Here is a 13,345-nt window from a genome sequence, read left to right on the forward strand (position 1 = left end):
AGACTTGCCAAAGGGAAGGCATGGACCTCAGTATGGAAAGATATCCAGTGCCGTAAGTCTGGGCTAGGAGTGGGCCACGTGAGTGGCCTAGCAGCATTTCAGTCAGATATCTAGAGCTTATTAAAAGTATGTACTTTGCAGATAACTGTGTTTTAAAAGTGATTTGTTTTAAATTTATCTTTAAAAGCTTTAGAGTATGTTGTGTGACTCAGTAGTTACACACTGTCAGTTACACACTGACAACTAAGTTGTCACTTAGTGATGGCGTATCATATATAATACTGAGCTTTGAGCTTCGTTTCATTTGCCTAATTTTCTCTTTAGTAGATTGATCCATTTGAATTTGCCATCAGTTGTAGTTTTCTCCTTTGTTTCCTATCTATGGTTTTCTTTCTCAAATACTGTCGTAAAACTTTTCTAAGGTTTGTGTCCTCCTCTTCATCCCAGATGGCCCTCGTTCTGCAGGCTGGCGGGAACACATGGAACGACGGCGAAGGTTTGAGTTTGACTTTCGAGATCGGGATGATGAACGGGGTTACCGAAGGGTGCGCTCTGGCAGTGGAAGCATAGATGATGACAGGGATAGCTTGCCTGAATGGTGCTTAGAGGATGCTGAAGAAGAAATGGGCACATTTGACTCATCTGGAGCATTCCTGTCTCTAAAGGTAAGAAATTTGTTTCAAATATTATGACAGGTACTGACCTTCTTCCAAATCCAAATATGCTGTTAATCTTTGGCTTAATTTTCTTGCTACAGAAAGTACAGAAAGAGCCTATCCCAGAAGAGCAGGAGATGGACTTCCGGCCTGTAGAAGAAGGGGAGGAATGCTCTGACTCTGAAGGTAGCCATAACGAAGAAGCCAAAGAACCCGATAAGACAAATAAGAAGGAAGGAGAAAAGACAGACAGAGTAGGAGTTGGTAAGGCTCATTTTTGTCCTTCACTTTAAAAAAAAAAAAAAAATCAAACTAAAAGTTTCCTAAGTTGTTAATTTAAGATTATGTCATGTTACAGAAGCTAGTGAGGAAACCCCCCAAACCTCCACCTCATCTGCTAGACCAGGCACTCCTTCAGACCATCAGCCTCAGGAGGCACCACAGTTTGAGAGGAAAGAGGAACCCAAAACTGAGCAAATGGAAAAAGCTGAAGAAGAGAGTCGGACAGAAAATAGTCTATCAACCAAAGTACCCAGCAGGGGGGACGGTATGTATTTATGAGAGGCAACAAGCCAAACTTGGATTTTGCTGGGGCCAGTGATCACCTATAAGAGAGGCTTCTGTTTATGCCTCTTTGAACTGCTTCTAGTGGTAAATTATTGGAATAGATTATTTTACCAGTAAACCTTCTCAAACACTGCTTCCCCTGTGTATCTATCTCAGAATTCATCAAAACAGAGTTAGAAGCAGAAGTATCATTTCCTAGGGTGCTATGATATAGCCACCCTGGTATCAGTCAAACAAACTGAGTTTGGGATCCTCTGTGGTAGTTTGATTCCCATATCAGATTCCTTTTATGTAATGGCTATATGCGCATCCAGATGACACACCAGAATGCCATTGTTTCGAAAGAGGCCAAGATGAATCTGTGCAAGTCCATCACCTTTACTGGAGAATAAGCTTAAAGTGTATCTCCTTCTCCAGTGTCATTATATTGATTTTAAGTTGCTCATATACCTTAGTAGGTAATATTAATGTTCATTCCCATGTTTCTTCTTGGACATAAAATGACAGTATAATGCCTGATATTGAAAGGTGAATTGATTTATTCATCATAAAAATTCACCCCCTTTAACATGGCCTAAGAGACCTTTCATGACCTGGCATCTGCCTCCCTCTGTACAGTTTCAGCACCATCTCTCTCTACTTTGTACTCTATTCACTAGCTTCACAGCCTGTTAGGTCCTGAAATGTGCCTTGTTCTCTTGCCTTTGTGCCTTAGCATATGCTTTTCTCTGTGCCTAAAACTCTCCCACCCCAAGTTCCCAAGCTAGGTTAGGTGTCTTCTCTTTCTTCTTAAACAACCAGCACTGTTTCTAACATAGCAATACAATATTATAAAGATCTGTTTATTCTCTTTTTTGCCCAATAAATACTATTTTGATAGCTTGAACCAAGGATTTTTTGTTTTTCAGTTTTTTATGTCTATCATAAAGCTGAATGAATGAATTCAGCAAGTATTTGAATCTCTACTGTATATACAAGGCACCATGGGACTTGTATGTTTTGAGACCTCTTTCATTTTTCAATTATGATGTGTCCCCCCACCCCCGCCCCAAATTACTTGTGGTTCATACTGTTAAATGTACATGCCTGGGGCCTTACTCCAGGAGATTTTAGGGTGGGGTCTAGACATGTATATTTTGGGAAAGCTGCATAGGTGGCATTAAAGATGGAAATTCTGGATTTGTAGTCTCTGGGGGAAATAAAGCATGTGTATATCAGTAACCTAGGACGAAAAGTAATGATAGGAATTCATGATTGGCAGACTCCTGGAATGCTTCAGGAATCAGGTGTCTTTGAGCTTGTCTTGGAATAATAAGTAGAATTTGGAGGTAGGTGTAGCTGGATGAATTAGGAGAGGGCATTCCAGTACTAGGTAGCAGTGAAAGCTACAGTGAGGAAGTAGGACTGATCCAGGTATGGGCAGGAAATCAGCTCCTGTTTTTATTTACATGAATTATGAGGCTGGTGGGAAACACGGTTGGAACATATACTTGACAGCTCTCTGTGTAGGGTAGGTTGTGATGACAGATGGGCTGCTCTGTGACCTGTTGGTGTCCTGAGCAGTCACTGTGGTGTAGGCAGTGCACTTGTAAAGGGAGGTAGTGGCAGATGAGATTTCAAAGTAGAAATTGGCAGGACATGGTTACTGTTGTATATCAGGGCAAAGAAGACAGAAGAGTCAAAGATGAGTGAGGTGCCTGAGAGGATTATGGTATCCTTAGCAGAAAAAGAGTGGAAGTTGAGGAGCACATTTGGGAGAGGAGAGAACAAATTCAGTTATGAACATTGAGTCTGAGGTGTTGATGAGAAATTAGATAGCGATGGCCAGAGAGCATTTCTGAGTGAGGGGACTGTAGCTCAATGGGAAGAGTTTAGGGCCAGAGAGAATGAAAATTTAAAAGATTACACTTGTTAGGGGTGAGACAAATTGGACTGAGAATAGAACATGGATATTTCCTACTTTCAGAGGGTAGATAGAGAAGCCAGAGAAGAATCTTCAGAGGCAAGAATAGAGTGCAGGAAAATGAAGGAAGGAGAATGTTCCAGTTTAGAATTGGGAAGATAATGTCAGACTAAGGCTAGGTGACGGGGACTAGGAGGAGCTGTTGGATTTGGGGACTTTGGGTCACTGCTTATCTTTGGGAGAGAAGCTTTTCTGGGGGCTTGGGGGTGCAAGTCACGTTGTAGCGTGTGGGTTGGTGGTGAGGTAGAGACAGGTTGTATAGGCTGTCCTGTTAAGTTTGGCAAAGAAAGGATAGAGTGAGAGGAACAGGAATTTGTAGAAGCTATCTGTAATTGAACAAACAAGGTTTCAAAGGGGAAACTGCAACTGTATCTAATTACTTCCATCCCCCTTTCCTTCTTAAGAACCTGCATGCTGAGAGGTTAGAAATAGGAACCAAGACACAACCTCTTTTGCAGTCTTTATTCTTATTGCAGAGAACCTCCTGCACTGTATGGGTAGACTCCGAGAGCTTTTTGTTATCCTACAAAATGTGTTGCATTGAATTATGTTAATAATAACTTGAAATAGGTACTTAGTCAAAATAATTGCAGATATTTTTAATAAAGGGTTTTATGCTGAGATGTGGCATCTTCGAGGAGATTTGCAGTGCTGTTTAAATTGTCTTTCCTATTCAGAGACATGATGTAAGGAAGGGATTGGACTGATTCTGTTTGTTTTCAGGAGGTAGACCTATAACTATTGGGTAGATGCTCTAGTGATACAGGTTGGCACTGTAAAAGGCCTTTCTGGATACCTTTTAATCTTATTTGTTGTCATCCTATGCAGGTACTTCTGTCATTCTAGGGAAAAATACTACACTTCTCCATAAGAAGTAGCAGCAGTGTTCATGACACGGTTCACGTATCTGTTGAGCCCATTTAGTAAGCTGCCCGACTTGATAGTTACTTTTCATAAGAGTCTCTATATTTTAAAGGATTTTTATCTGTCTACATTTTTTTCCTCTAGAAATGGTTCCTGGTGTCCAGCAGCCCCTGTCACAGATTCCTTCAGATACAGCCTCTCCTCTTCTCATCCTTCCACCTCCTGTTCCCAATCCTAGTCCTGCCCTCCGGCCAGTTGAAACACCGGTCGTAGGTGCTCCTGGTATGGGCAGTGTTTCCACAGAGCCAGATGATGAAGAGGGTCTCAAACATTTGGAGCAGGTACAAATCACGTAATCCTTTTTTTTTCCCTCTCGAACTGCCATAAACATTGAAAAGCATTAAATGAATATTCAGAAATGGAATTTTTGTGCACTAGGTTTTGTGTACTGAAAATGTTGTTTTTATGTCTAGTATTTATTTTTATGAGTAATTGTCTTTCAGATCATTTAATGCTTTTAAGTTTCTGCTGTGTAGAGTCATTATATCAGGTTATTTTTTGCTCTTCTGAGGTTGCCCTTAGCTGTTTGCTTTTCTTTTTTCTTTTTGGAAATTAATGGAATGCCAAAAATGGCAAATACAAGGCAGCTGTGGATAGGCACTGTGTCTTCTATTTTTTGCCTAAAGTGTAACAGGGAAAATAGTTAAACTCTCAGGATATTACCATCGTATTCATGTCTCTAGAGTTCCCTAAGATTTTATATACTATTGTTTATATGTAAAGTAAATGATAACTTGCTTTCTACAAAAGAAATTCTTTTTTCTTCAGGGTGGAGTGGTTGGTGGCAGGAAATGTTGAAGAAAGGAAGAAAGGGAACAGTGTCTTAGTAAAACTTGTAAAAGATTTTATTTGTAATTGTTTTAATTGAACCTTTTGATCTGTTAATGCTCATGTTTTTTATAGGTTTAGTTTGTATAACTTAGGATTGTTTATTTGTCTAAATGGCACTCTTAAAGTGTGTTGATTAGAAGCTTGGGCTTTGATCCATACCAGCTTGTGTTTCAGTCTCATTTGGGTTTGCTTAATAATTTTGAGACCTTGAGCAAGACTTGACACCCTCTGAGCCTTAGTTTCCCCCTCTGTAAAATGGGGATAGTACCTATTTCATGGCATGTTGGACGAATTAAATTGTTGCCTGCTGCGTTATTTGTACAATGCCTCTCACAGATCAAGTAGTCCAAAAAAGGCAGACAATTTTTATATGTACAGGTATTAATTTAGCATCATTTGTTTCCACAATTCATTTTTTAATTTTTCCCTTAGCAAGCTGAGAAGATGGTGGCTTATCTACAAGACAGTGCACTAGATGATGAGAGACTGGCATCAAAACTGCAAGAGCACAGAGCTAAGGGAGTCTCAATTCCATTGATGCATGAAGCAATGCAGAAGTGGTATTACAAAGATCCTCAGGGAGAAATTCAAGGTAGGTTGTTCCATTCTACTTTATGTACAGAAGTATGCCATTACCTCCAGATTCTGTAGGATGGTAATTATTTAACGTTAATTTGTATACTAGTAGAACAAAAGTCAGTGCTACCGGCTTTCTTCATATATAGAAGGCTTGTTTATAGGTTCCCTCCATCGTACTTTACAGTTTCAGTGATGGGAGGGAGTCTAGTGAAAACAATTTGAATACAAGGCAGAATGTGATGACTAATATGATAGGGTTGTAAACAGTATGCTTAAGACATCCTCATTTCTGGCATGTCAGGTATTAACTAGGCAGTTGAGTTTTGTACATTCACTGTATTTCAGTCTCCCAACCATAAAAAAAGATGATGGCAGCCATCTTGGAAAACATTGGTTGAATGTTTCACTGAAGTGGAGTTGATATCATAAATGATGAAGAACTATGTAAAATATCTGAAAAAAGAGTACCATATTATAAACTGATTGCTTAAAATATGTGTATGGTGCATGTTAGATTAGAATGGAGAGAGAATGCTGTGAAGGACATTTGGTTGATTTTTCATTTCTGCTTTTGAAGTTTTTGCTTATAACCTGAAATTCGTTGTTCACTCTGTTAGTGTCAGTTTCATGATAATGTTTTACCAAGTACAGCCTGTGACCTCTCTCTAACATCATTATTCTCTTTCTATCCTCGGTCCCCCTACCCTGCTTTATTCTTCTTCATAGCATCTGTCACTACCTGGCACTGTATATATTTGTTCATGATCTCTTCACATGCCTGTAGAATCTGTTGTAATTAAAACATATACAGGTTTGTGTTTTAATTTAATTTACTCTGAGATAATTATAGCTTCACAAGCAGTTGTAAGAAATAATATAGAGATTCCATGTACCCTTTACCCAGTGTCCTCCAGTGGTAACCTCTGACAAAACTGTAAAACAATACTACATCCAGGATATTTTGGGTTTTTTTAAATTTTATTTATTTTTGGCTGTGTTGGGTCCCCATTGCTGCACGCGGGCCCTCTCCAGTTGTGGCAAGCGGGGGCCACTGCTTGTCATGGTGCCTGGGCCTCTTATTGCAGTGACCTCTCTCATTGTGGAGCACGGGCTCCAGGCACGCGGGCCTCAGCAGTTGTGGCACACAGGCTCAGTAGTTGTGGCTCACGGGCTCAGTAGTTGTGGCTCACGGGCTCTAGAGCGCAGGCTCAGCAGTTGTGGCGCACAGGCCCAGCTGCTCTGCGGTATGTGGGATCCTCCCGGACCAGGGCTTGAACCTGTGTCCCCTGCATTGGCAGGCAGTTTCCCAACCACTGCACCACCAGGGAAGCCCCAGGATATTGACATATTGATACAGTCAAGATTCAGAACAGACTCTGAACAGTCTTTAACAGAGCAAAAGTTTTAAATTTTGATGAAATGCAATTGATTAGTTTTTTTCTTTTATGGATTGTGCTTTGGGTGTTAAGAACTCTTTGCTGAGCTTCACATCCCAAAGGTTTTTTCCCCAAAAAATGTATAGCTTTATGTTTTACACTTAAGTTGGTGTTCCATTTTGAGTTAATTTTTATATAAGGTATGGCACTTAGGTCAAGGTTTATTTTTTTTGCCTATGGATGTCCAGTTGTTCTGGGACCTTTTGTTGAAAAGTCTGTCTTTCCTCTCCTGAATTGTTTTTATACTTTTGTCAAAGTTTAGTTGAGCATATTTGTGTTGGTCGATTTCTGGGTTCGTTATTCTTTTTTTTTTTTTTTATTTGTGGCCGTGCTGCACGGCTTATGGGATCTTAGTTCTCTGACCAGGGATTGCACCCATGCCCCACTGCAGTGGAAGTGCAGAGCCCTAACCACTGGACTGCCAGGAAATTCCCTGGGTTCTTTATTTGATCGTTGTGTCTGTCCCTCCAGCCAATACTATGTAGTCTTGGTTACTATAGCTATAGAGTAAGTCCTGAAATTGGGTAGACTGGTTCCTCTTATCAAAAGAGCATTTAGTTTTTCTAATTTGCTTTTCCATATAAATTTTTGAATAATCCTGTCTATATTTACCAAAAATCTTGCAGAAATTTTAATAGGGATTATGTTAAACCTCTATATCATTTTGTTTTAATGTATTTTATTTTTGGCTGCGTTGGGTCTTTGTTGGTGCATGCAGGCTTTTCTCTAGTTGTGGTGAGTGTGGGCTACTCTTTGTTGCAGTGCACAGGCTTCTCATTGCGGTGGCTTCTTGTGTTGCGGAGCACGGGCTCTCGGCGCGCAGGCTCAGTAGTGTGGCACACGGGCTTAGTTGCTCTGTGGCATGTGGGATCTTCCCGGACTAGGGCTCGAACCCGTGTCGCCTGCATTGGCAGGTGGATTCTTAACCACTGCGCCACCAGGGAAGGAAGCCCCCTCTATATAATTTTGAAGAGAATTGACATCTTTACCATGTTGAATCTTCCCATCCATGAACATAGTATGTCTCTCAGTTTATTTAGATCTTTGATTTCTTTCATTAGCACTGTGTGGTTTTCAGCATAGATTCTGTACATGTTTTGATGAATGTATACCTAAGTATATGATTTTTTTGAGCAATAGTATATATTATATTTCAGTATCTGTTCACTGCTACTATATAGAATTGAGTTTTAGATGTTTGTCCATTCTGACATTGCTGAGCTCACTTATTAGTTCTAGGAGTTGTTTCATTAGAGTCCATAGGCTTTTCTGTGTAGACATTATTATTGTCATCTGCAAATAGGGACAGTTTTCTTTTTTCATTTCCAATATGTATGCCTCTTATTTCCTTTTGTTGCCTTACTGTGTGTTCCAACACTGTGTTGAATAAGAGGGGTGAGAGCTGACATACTTGCTTTGTTTATCCTACTTTCCTATCTTAGGGGAAACTTTAATAATAATTAAGTGGTAATGTTAGCTGTTGAGTTTTTGTAGGTACTGTTTATCAAGTTAAGGAAGTAACCTTTATTTTGAGAGCTTTTACCATGATCTGATATTGGATTTTGTCAAATGCCTTTTCAGCCTCTGTTGATATGATCATGTGATTTTTCTTTAACCAGTTAAATATGGTAGATTACATTGACTAGTTTTTGAATTTTGAACCAGTTGCATCCTTGGAATAAACTCCATTTGGTCATGCTGTGTAATTCTTTTTATATATTGCTGAATCTTAGTACTATATTGTTAAGGATTTTTGTGTCTCTGTTCCTAAAGGATATTTTGTAGTTTTTGGGGTTTTTTTTTTTTTTGGTATTCTCATTGTCTGGTTTTGGTATCAGGGTAATATTAGTTTCATAAAATGAACTGTCACTTATTTCCTCCCCTTCTATTTTATGGTAAAGATTGTTTAGAATTGGTGTTAATTCTGTGTGTGTGTGTATGTGTGTGTGTGTGGTTCTTTTAAATAGTTTGTACCTCTTACTTACCCCTATATTGCCCCTCTCCCCTTCCTTCTTCCCACTGGTAACCACTAATTTGTTCTTTATGTCTGTGAGTCTGTTTCTTTGTGGTTATATTTACTAGTTGTATTTTTTAGATTCCACATGTAAGCGATATCACACAGTATTTGTCTTTCTTTAATTTATTTCACCAGTCCATCCACGTTGTTGCAAATGGCAAAATTTCATTCTTTTTTTTATGGCTGAGTAGCATTCCATTATATATGTATATACCACATTGTCTTTATCCGTTTATTCTAAGTGTTGATGGACACTTAGGTTGCTTCTATATCTTGGCGATTGTACATAATGCTTCTGTAAACATAGGGGAGTGTGTTTCGAATTAGTGTTTTTGTTTTGTTTTGTTTTGTTGATGTATATACCCAGGAATGGAATTGCTAGGTTACATGGTACTTCTATTTTTAGTTTTTTGAGAAACATCCATACTTTTGTCACAGTATGTTAATTCTTTAAATGTTTGGTATAATTCTCCAGGTATTTTGCTATCTTTGGAGTGTTCTGTAAATGTCAATTAGATCTTATTGGTTGATGTGGTGTTGAATTCTGTAGTCTTTCTGATTATGTCTAGTTGTTCTATCAGTTGTTCTCGTTGAATTCTTCAACTTGTGGATCTGTTCTGTGTCTCTTTTCAGCTATCAGATTTCGCTTCACATATTTTGCAGTTTTGTTGTTTGGTGCATGCATTTTGGTGGATTGACCCTTTATTATTATATAATGTCCCTCTCTGTCTCTGGTAATTTTCTTTGCTCTGAAGCCTACTTTATTAAATACTAATATAACCACTTCAGCTTTCTTTTGATTAATGTTTGTTGGATATATCTTTTTCTATCCTTCCATTTTATACCTGCCTATATTGTTATATTTTAAGTGACTTTCTTGTAGATAGCCTGTAATTGGGTCATGTTTTCAGTTGTATTTATTGGGCCATGTTTCTTGTTGCTCACTTCTTCAGCTCCAAATTTGGGAAGTGTGAGGTAAAATGAAAACCCAGGGAATTCACCACCAGCTGGTTCCTCAGGCTCCAAGGCCTCTAGTCAGTCTGCTGCCTTCTCTCTACCTTTAGGAGTCTTTTTTGTTTGTTTGTTTTGTAGGTAATGTCCAGGGTTTTTAGTTGTGTTTGGCAGGAGGAGCAGGGAGAAGTACATCTACTCCACCTTCCCAGAGGTGGAAGTTCCAGGGCTTGGTTTTGTTTACTGCTGTATCTTCCTGCCTGGACCTGTGTGACTGGTGTTCAGTAAATAGCTGCTGAATCAGTGGTTATTGATAGTGAGTTTGTTAATTTTATGTATAAAATACTCGGTTATTTCTTATTGTAAAACATCTAGAGCTTGTTAGGTTTTTTTTTTCCCTTACCAAGGCCAGATTTAGTCTTACCTAGATAAATAAATTATGATTTTTCTTAATTTAATTCATTATTGTTTATATTTTGCCTAACCTCCAGTAGACTCTAACAGAAAATGAAAATTAGAGAAGAGGATATTCAGCCCTTCATATTTATTTCTCTGTGCTACAAAGTCTAACAAACACTAACTCTTTTTAGTGTTATGCTTTTCTGACAAAAGAACTTTAGAGATTGAGTGAGTTGGAGACAATTATGCTCCTTAAAATAATTAAAACACTGCTGAGAAATTGGGCTGTGTAGACATAGGCTTATTTCTAAATTGTTTCTATAGTATTTTATTAGTTTGAGTCCTGTTCACCACTTTTTGTGATAAATTAAGATGTTATACAAGATATTTGATAGGTGCCACCTGAAACAGATCGTTACCTCTGGGTGAGGAGCAGACCCCGGAAATATATTTTTCCTCTTGAGCTAGAAAGGATTCTTACTGCCTTTCTGTTTAATTAATGCTGTTGTAGGTCCCTTCAATAATCAGGAGATGGCGGAATGGTTTCAGGCGGGCTATTTCACTATGTCTTTGTTGGTGAAGAGAGCATGTGATGAAAGCTTCCAACCTCTTGGTGATATCATGAAAATGTGGGGAAGGGTTCCTTTCTCTCCTGGACCAGCTCCCCCTCCTCATATGGTAAGTACCTTATGCTTCACCCAGAACATATAGTGGACACAGAAGCACTTGCTTCTCTTTGTAAACAGATGTTACATCTAATGAAGAAGAAACTAGTTCCTTGAAAGTAATTAACTGAAATGGCAATGGGAAGTCTGAGTCAGAGACTACATACCTAGCTATAATGATCTTTTCAAAACTCAAATACCTGTGTACCTGTGTCTGTCCGTCTCTCTCTCTCTCTCTCTCTCTCTCTCTCTCTCTCTCTCTCTCTCTCTCTCTCTCTCTCTCTCTCTCTCTCTCTCTCTCTCTCGCATGCGCGCACACAAACAAACACTCTCCCTCCCTCCCTCCCTCCCTCTCTCTCTCTCTCTCTCTCTCTCTTTCTCTTTCTCTCTTTCTCTCTTTCTCTCTCTCTTTCTCTCTCAAGAAACAGAATCCTGCAGTAGCTTTCCATCAGGTGTTGAAAGGAGAACATCTTACCCTAGCCTCCCTACCAGGTCATGCATGTTCTGGCTCCTTACCTTTCTAAGTTCATTCCAGAGCTTTGACCTTTATCTGCTGTGCTTCAACACAATTGACTTAGAGTTTCTTGTTGCCTCTACTTAGAATGCACATTCTCCTCTCCATTTATTTGCCTCTTGCTTTCTGACTTCCGGAGTTCTTAAATTTGAGTTTTGCCTTAAAGCAAATGTTGCTAATATAAAATTGCATTGCTTCAGAATATTTTGAAGACTTTTATTTTTTTAACATTCGTTACTGATATTTTAACTAAAAATTAGATCATAACGTAACCCTCCTAGTATGCTGGCCCTGGAGTGCTTTTGAAGGGGGAGTCTTTTTCTGCAGCTGCTCCTGGGCCTCTCCCTGTTTAGTTCCTTTTGGGGGGCTTTGGATCTGTGCCTCTCTTTTGCTTCTCCAGGTTGGAGTGTCTGGTTGCTGGCCATAGTCAAAAGTGGCCATAGTCAAAAGTGGCCATAGTCAAAAACCTTTAGTGTGAACACTGGATTTCTACAGTAATATCCATTGATTTACTCACCAATTATATATTGAAGATCTGTGCCAGGGCTGTGTTAGGTTCTTATGTGATGAAGATGAATAAGTCAGTCACAACATCTGTAGCCAAGAGTGTTCGTAAGTGAGAACAATGGCTATCAAACTTCTGATCACAGCCCATAGGGGGAAAAAAAAAGATTTTTATGTCACTACTCTGTACACTTATTAATGTGCAGGTATATCTGAAACACGTTTCACAAAACATTTGGTGCCATGTACATATTTTCTTTCCGTTTCTTTTCTTTTTTTCCCAATATGTAAATGTTGATCTTGACCTAGTAATTGATTTCACAATCCAGTAATTGATTTTACAATCCACTGATGAGTTGAGACCTCCTATAGTTTGGAGAGCAATGAAAATTCCTAGGTGAGGGGAATTATTCCTGGCATTTCTGTTGTAAATCCAAAGAAAAATTGTGTATTGTGTATTACTGTATATAAATTGTATTTTTACCACCTACTCAGAAATTGGGATGGGTTTTTATCTTGCATGTTTCAGCGCTGAAAGCTCATCACTTGGAGCTTGGCATGCTTGCTCTAATCCATTTCTTGACTTCCAATTATAGGGGCTGAGCCTCAGTCAGACCCACTTAAGGGGAAAATCCATGGGAAGCTCTGCTTCCTGTCAGGTATTGCCTTTGCCCTTAAGTTAATTTTAGACTAACCTAGTGTAGCTTCTATCCATGAATATTTAATAAGAAAGAAAAAGTCCTTTAATTTCAGATGTACCTCACCCCAAGTAAATCATATATCAAATGTTTTTTTCCAAACTATAATCAGTGTGTAATAAGGATATAAACTGTTAACTAATGATTTGTCTAAATTTAGTCTGTCATCCTTATGCTTTTATTTCTATTATCTTTACTTCACTTTTCATTTTTTTTCCACTATTAGCTTTCCAAAATTTAAATTCCAGCCGTGTTATTTGACATATAAGCTAAAAAACAGGGTTTTACTGCAGCTTACTTAAAATTTTTTTTTTTTTTTTGGCTGTGTTGGGTCTTAGCTGCAGTGTGCGGGACTGCAGTGAAGCACGTGGGCTTCTGTCTAGTTGTTGCGGGCTCCAGGGCACGTGGGCTCTGTAGTTTGTGGAACGCGGGCTCTCTCGTTGAGGCGCGTGAGCTCAGTAGTTGTGGCGTGCGGGCTTAGTTGCTCCACGGCATGTGGGATCTTCCCCGACCAGGGATCAAACCCACGTCCCCTGCATTGGAAGGGAGATTCTTTACCACTGGACCACCAGGGGAGTCCCAACTACAGCTTATTTTTAAACTCATCGTGTATTAATAGCAATAGAAACACCTAATTTTTG

General features: G+C 39.1%; 1 protein-coding gene across 4 annotated transcripts in view; it reads left to right on the forward strand.

The window, feature by feature from the left end:
* GIGYF2 (GRB10 interacting GYF protein 2) overlaps positions 1-13,345 on the forward strand; it is a 126,199-nt gene that overhangs the window by 72,985 nt on the left and 39,869 nt on the right. For all 4 annotated transcript variants that reach the window (XR_014326274.1, XM_082840840.1, XM_082840842.1 and 1 more), the window contains 6 exons: positions 448-665; positions 758-920; positions 1,015-1,203; positions 4,195-4,391; positions 5,374-5,533; positions 10,835-11,001. Coding sequence is in view for 3 of the 4 variants with exons in the window: in XM_082840840.1 (XP_082696966.1) it covers positions 448-665; positions 758-920; positions 1,015-1,203; positions 4,195-4,391; positions 5,374-5,533; positions 10,835-11,001 (1,094 nt within the window). In the remaining variant the exon portion in view is untranslated. The remainder of the gene's footprint in view (positions 1-447; positions 666-757; positions 921-1,014; positions 1,204-4,194; positions 4,392-5,373; positions 5,534-10,834; positions 11,002-13,345) is intronic.

The sequence above is a fragment of the Leucopleurus acutus genome (genome assembly GCF_964270905.1).
Source record: "Leucopleurus acutus genome assembly, chromosome: 6".
Taxonomy (NCBI): Eukaryota; Metazoa; Chordata; class Mammalia; order Artiodactyla; family Delphinidae; genus Leucopleurus; species Leucopleurus acutus.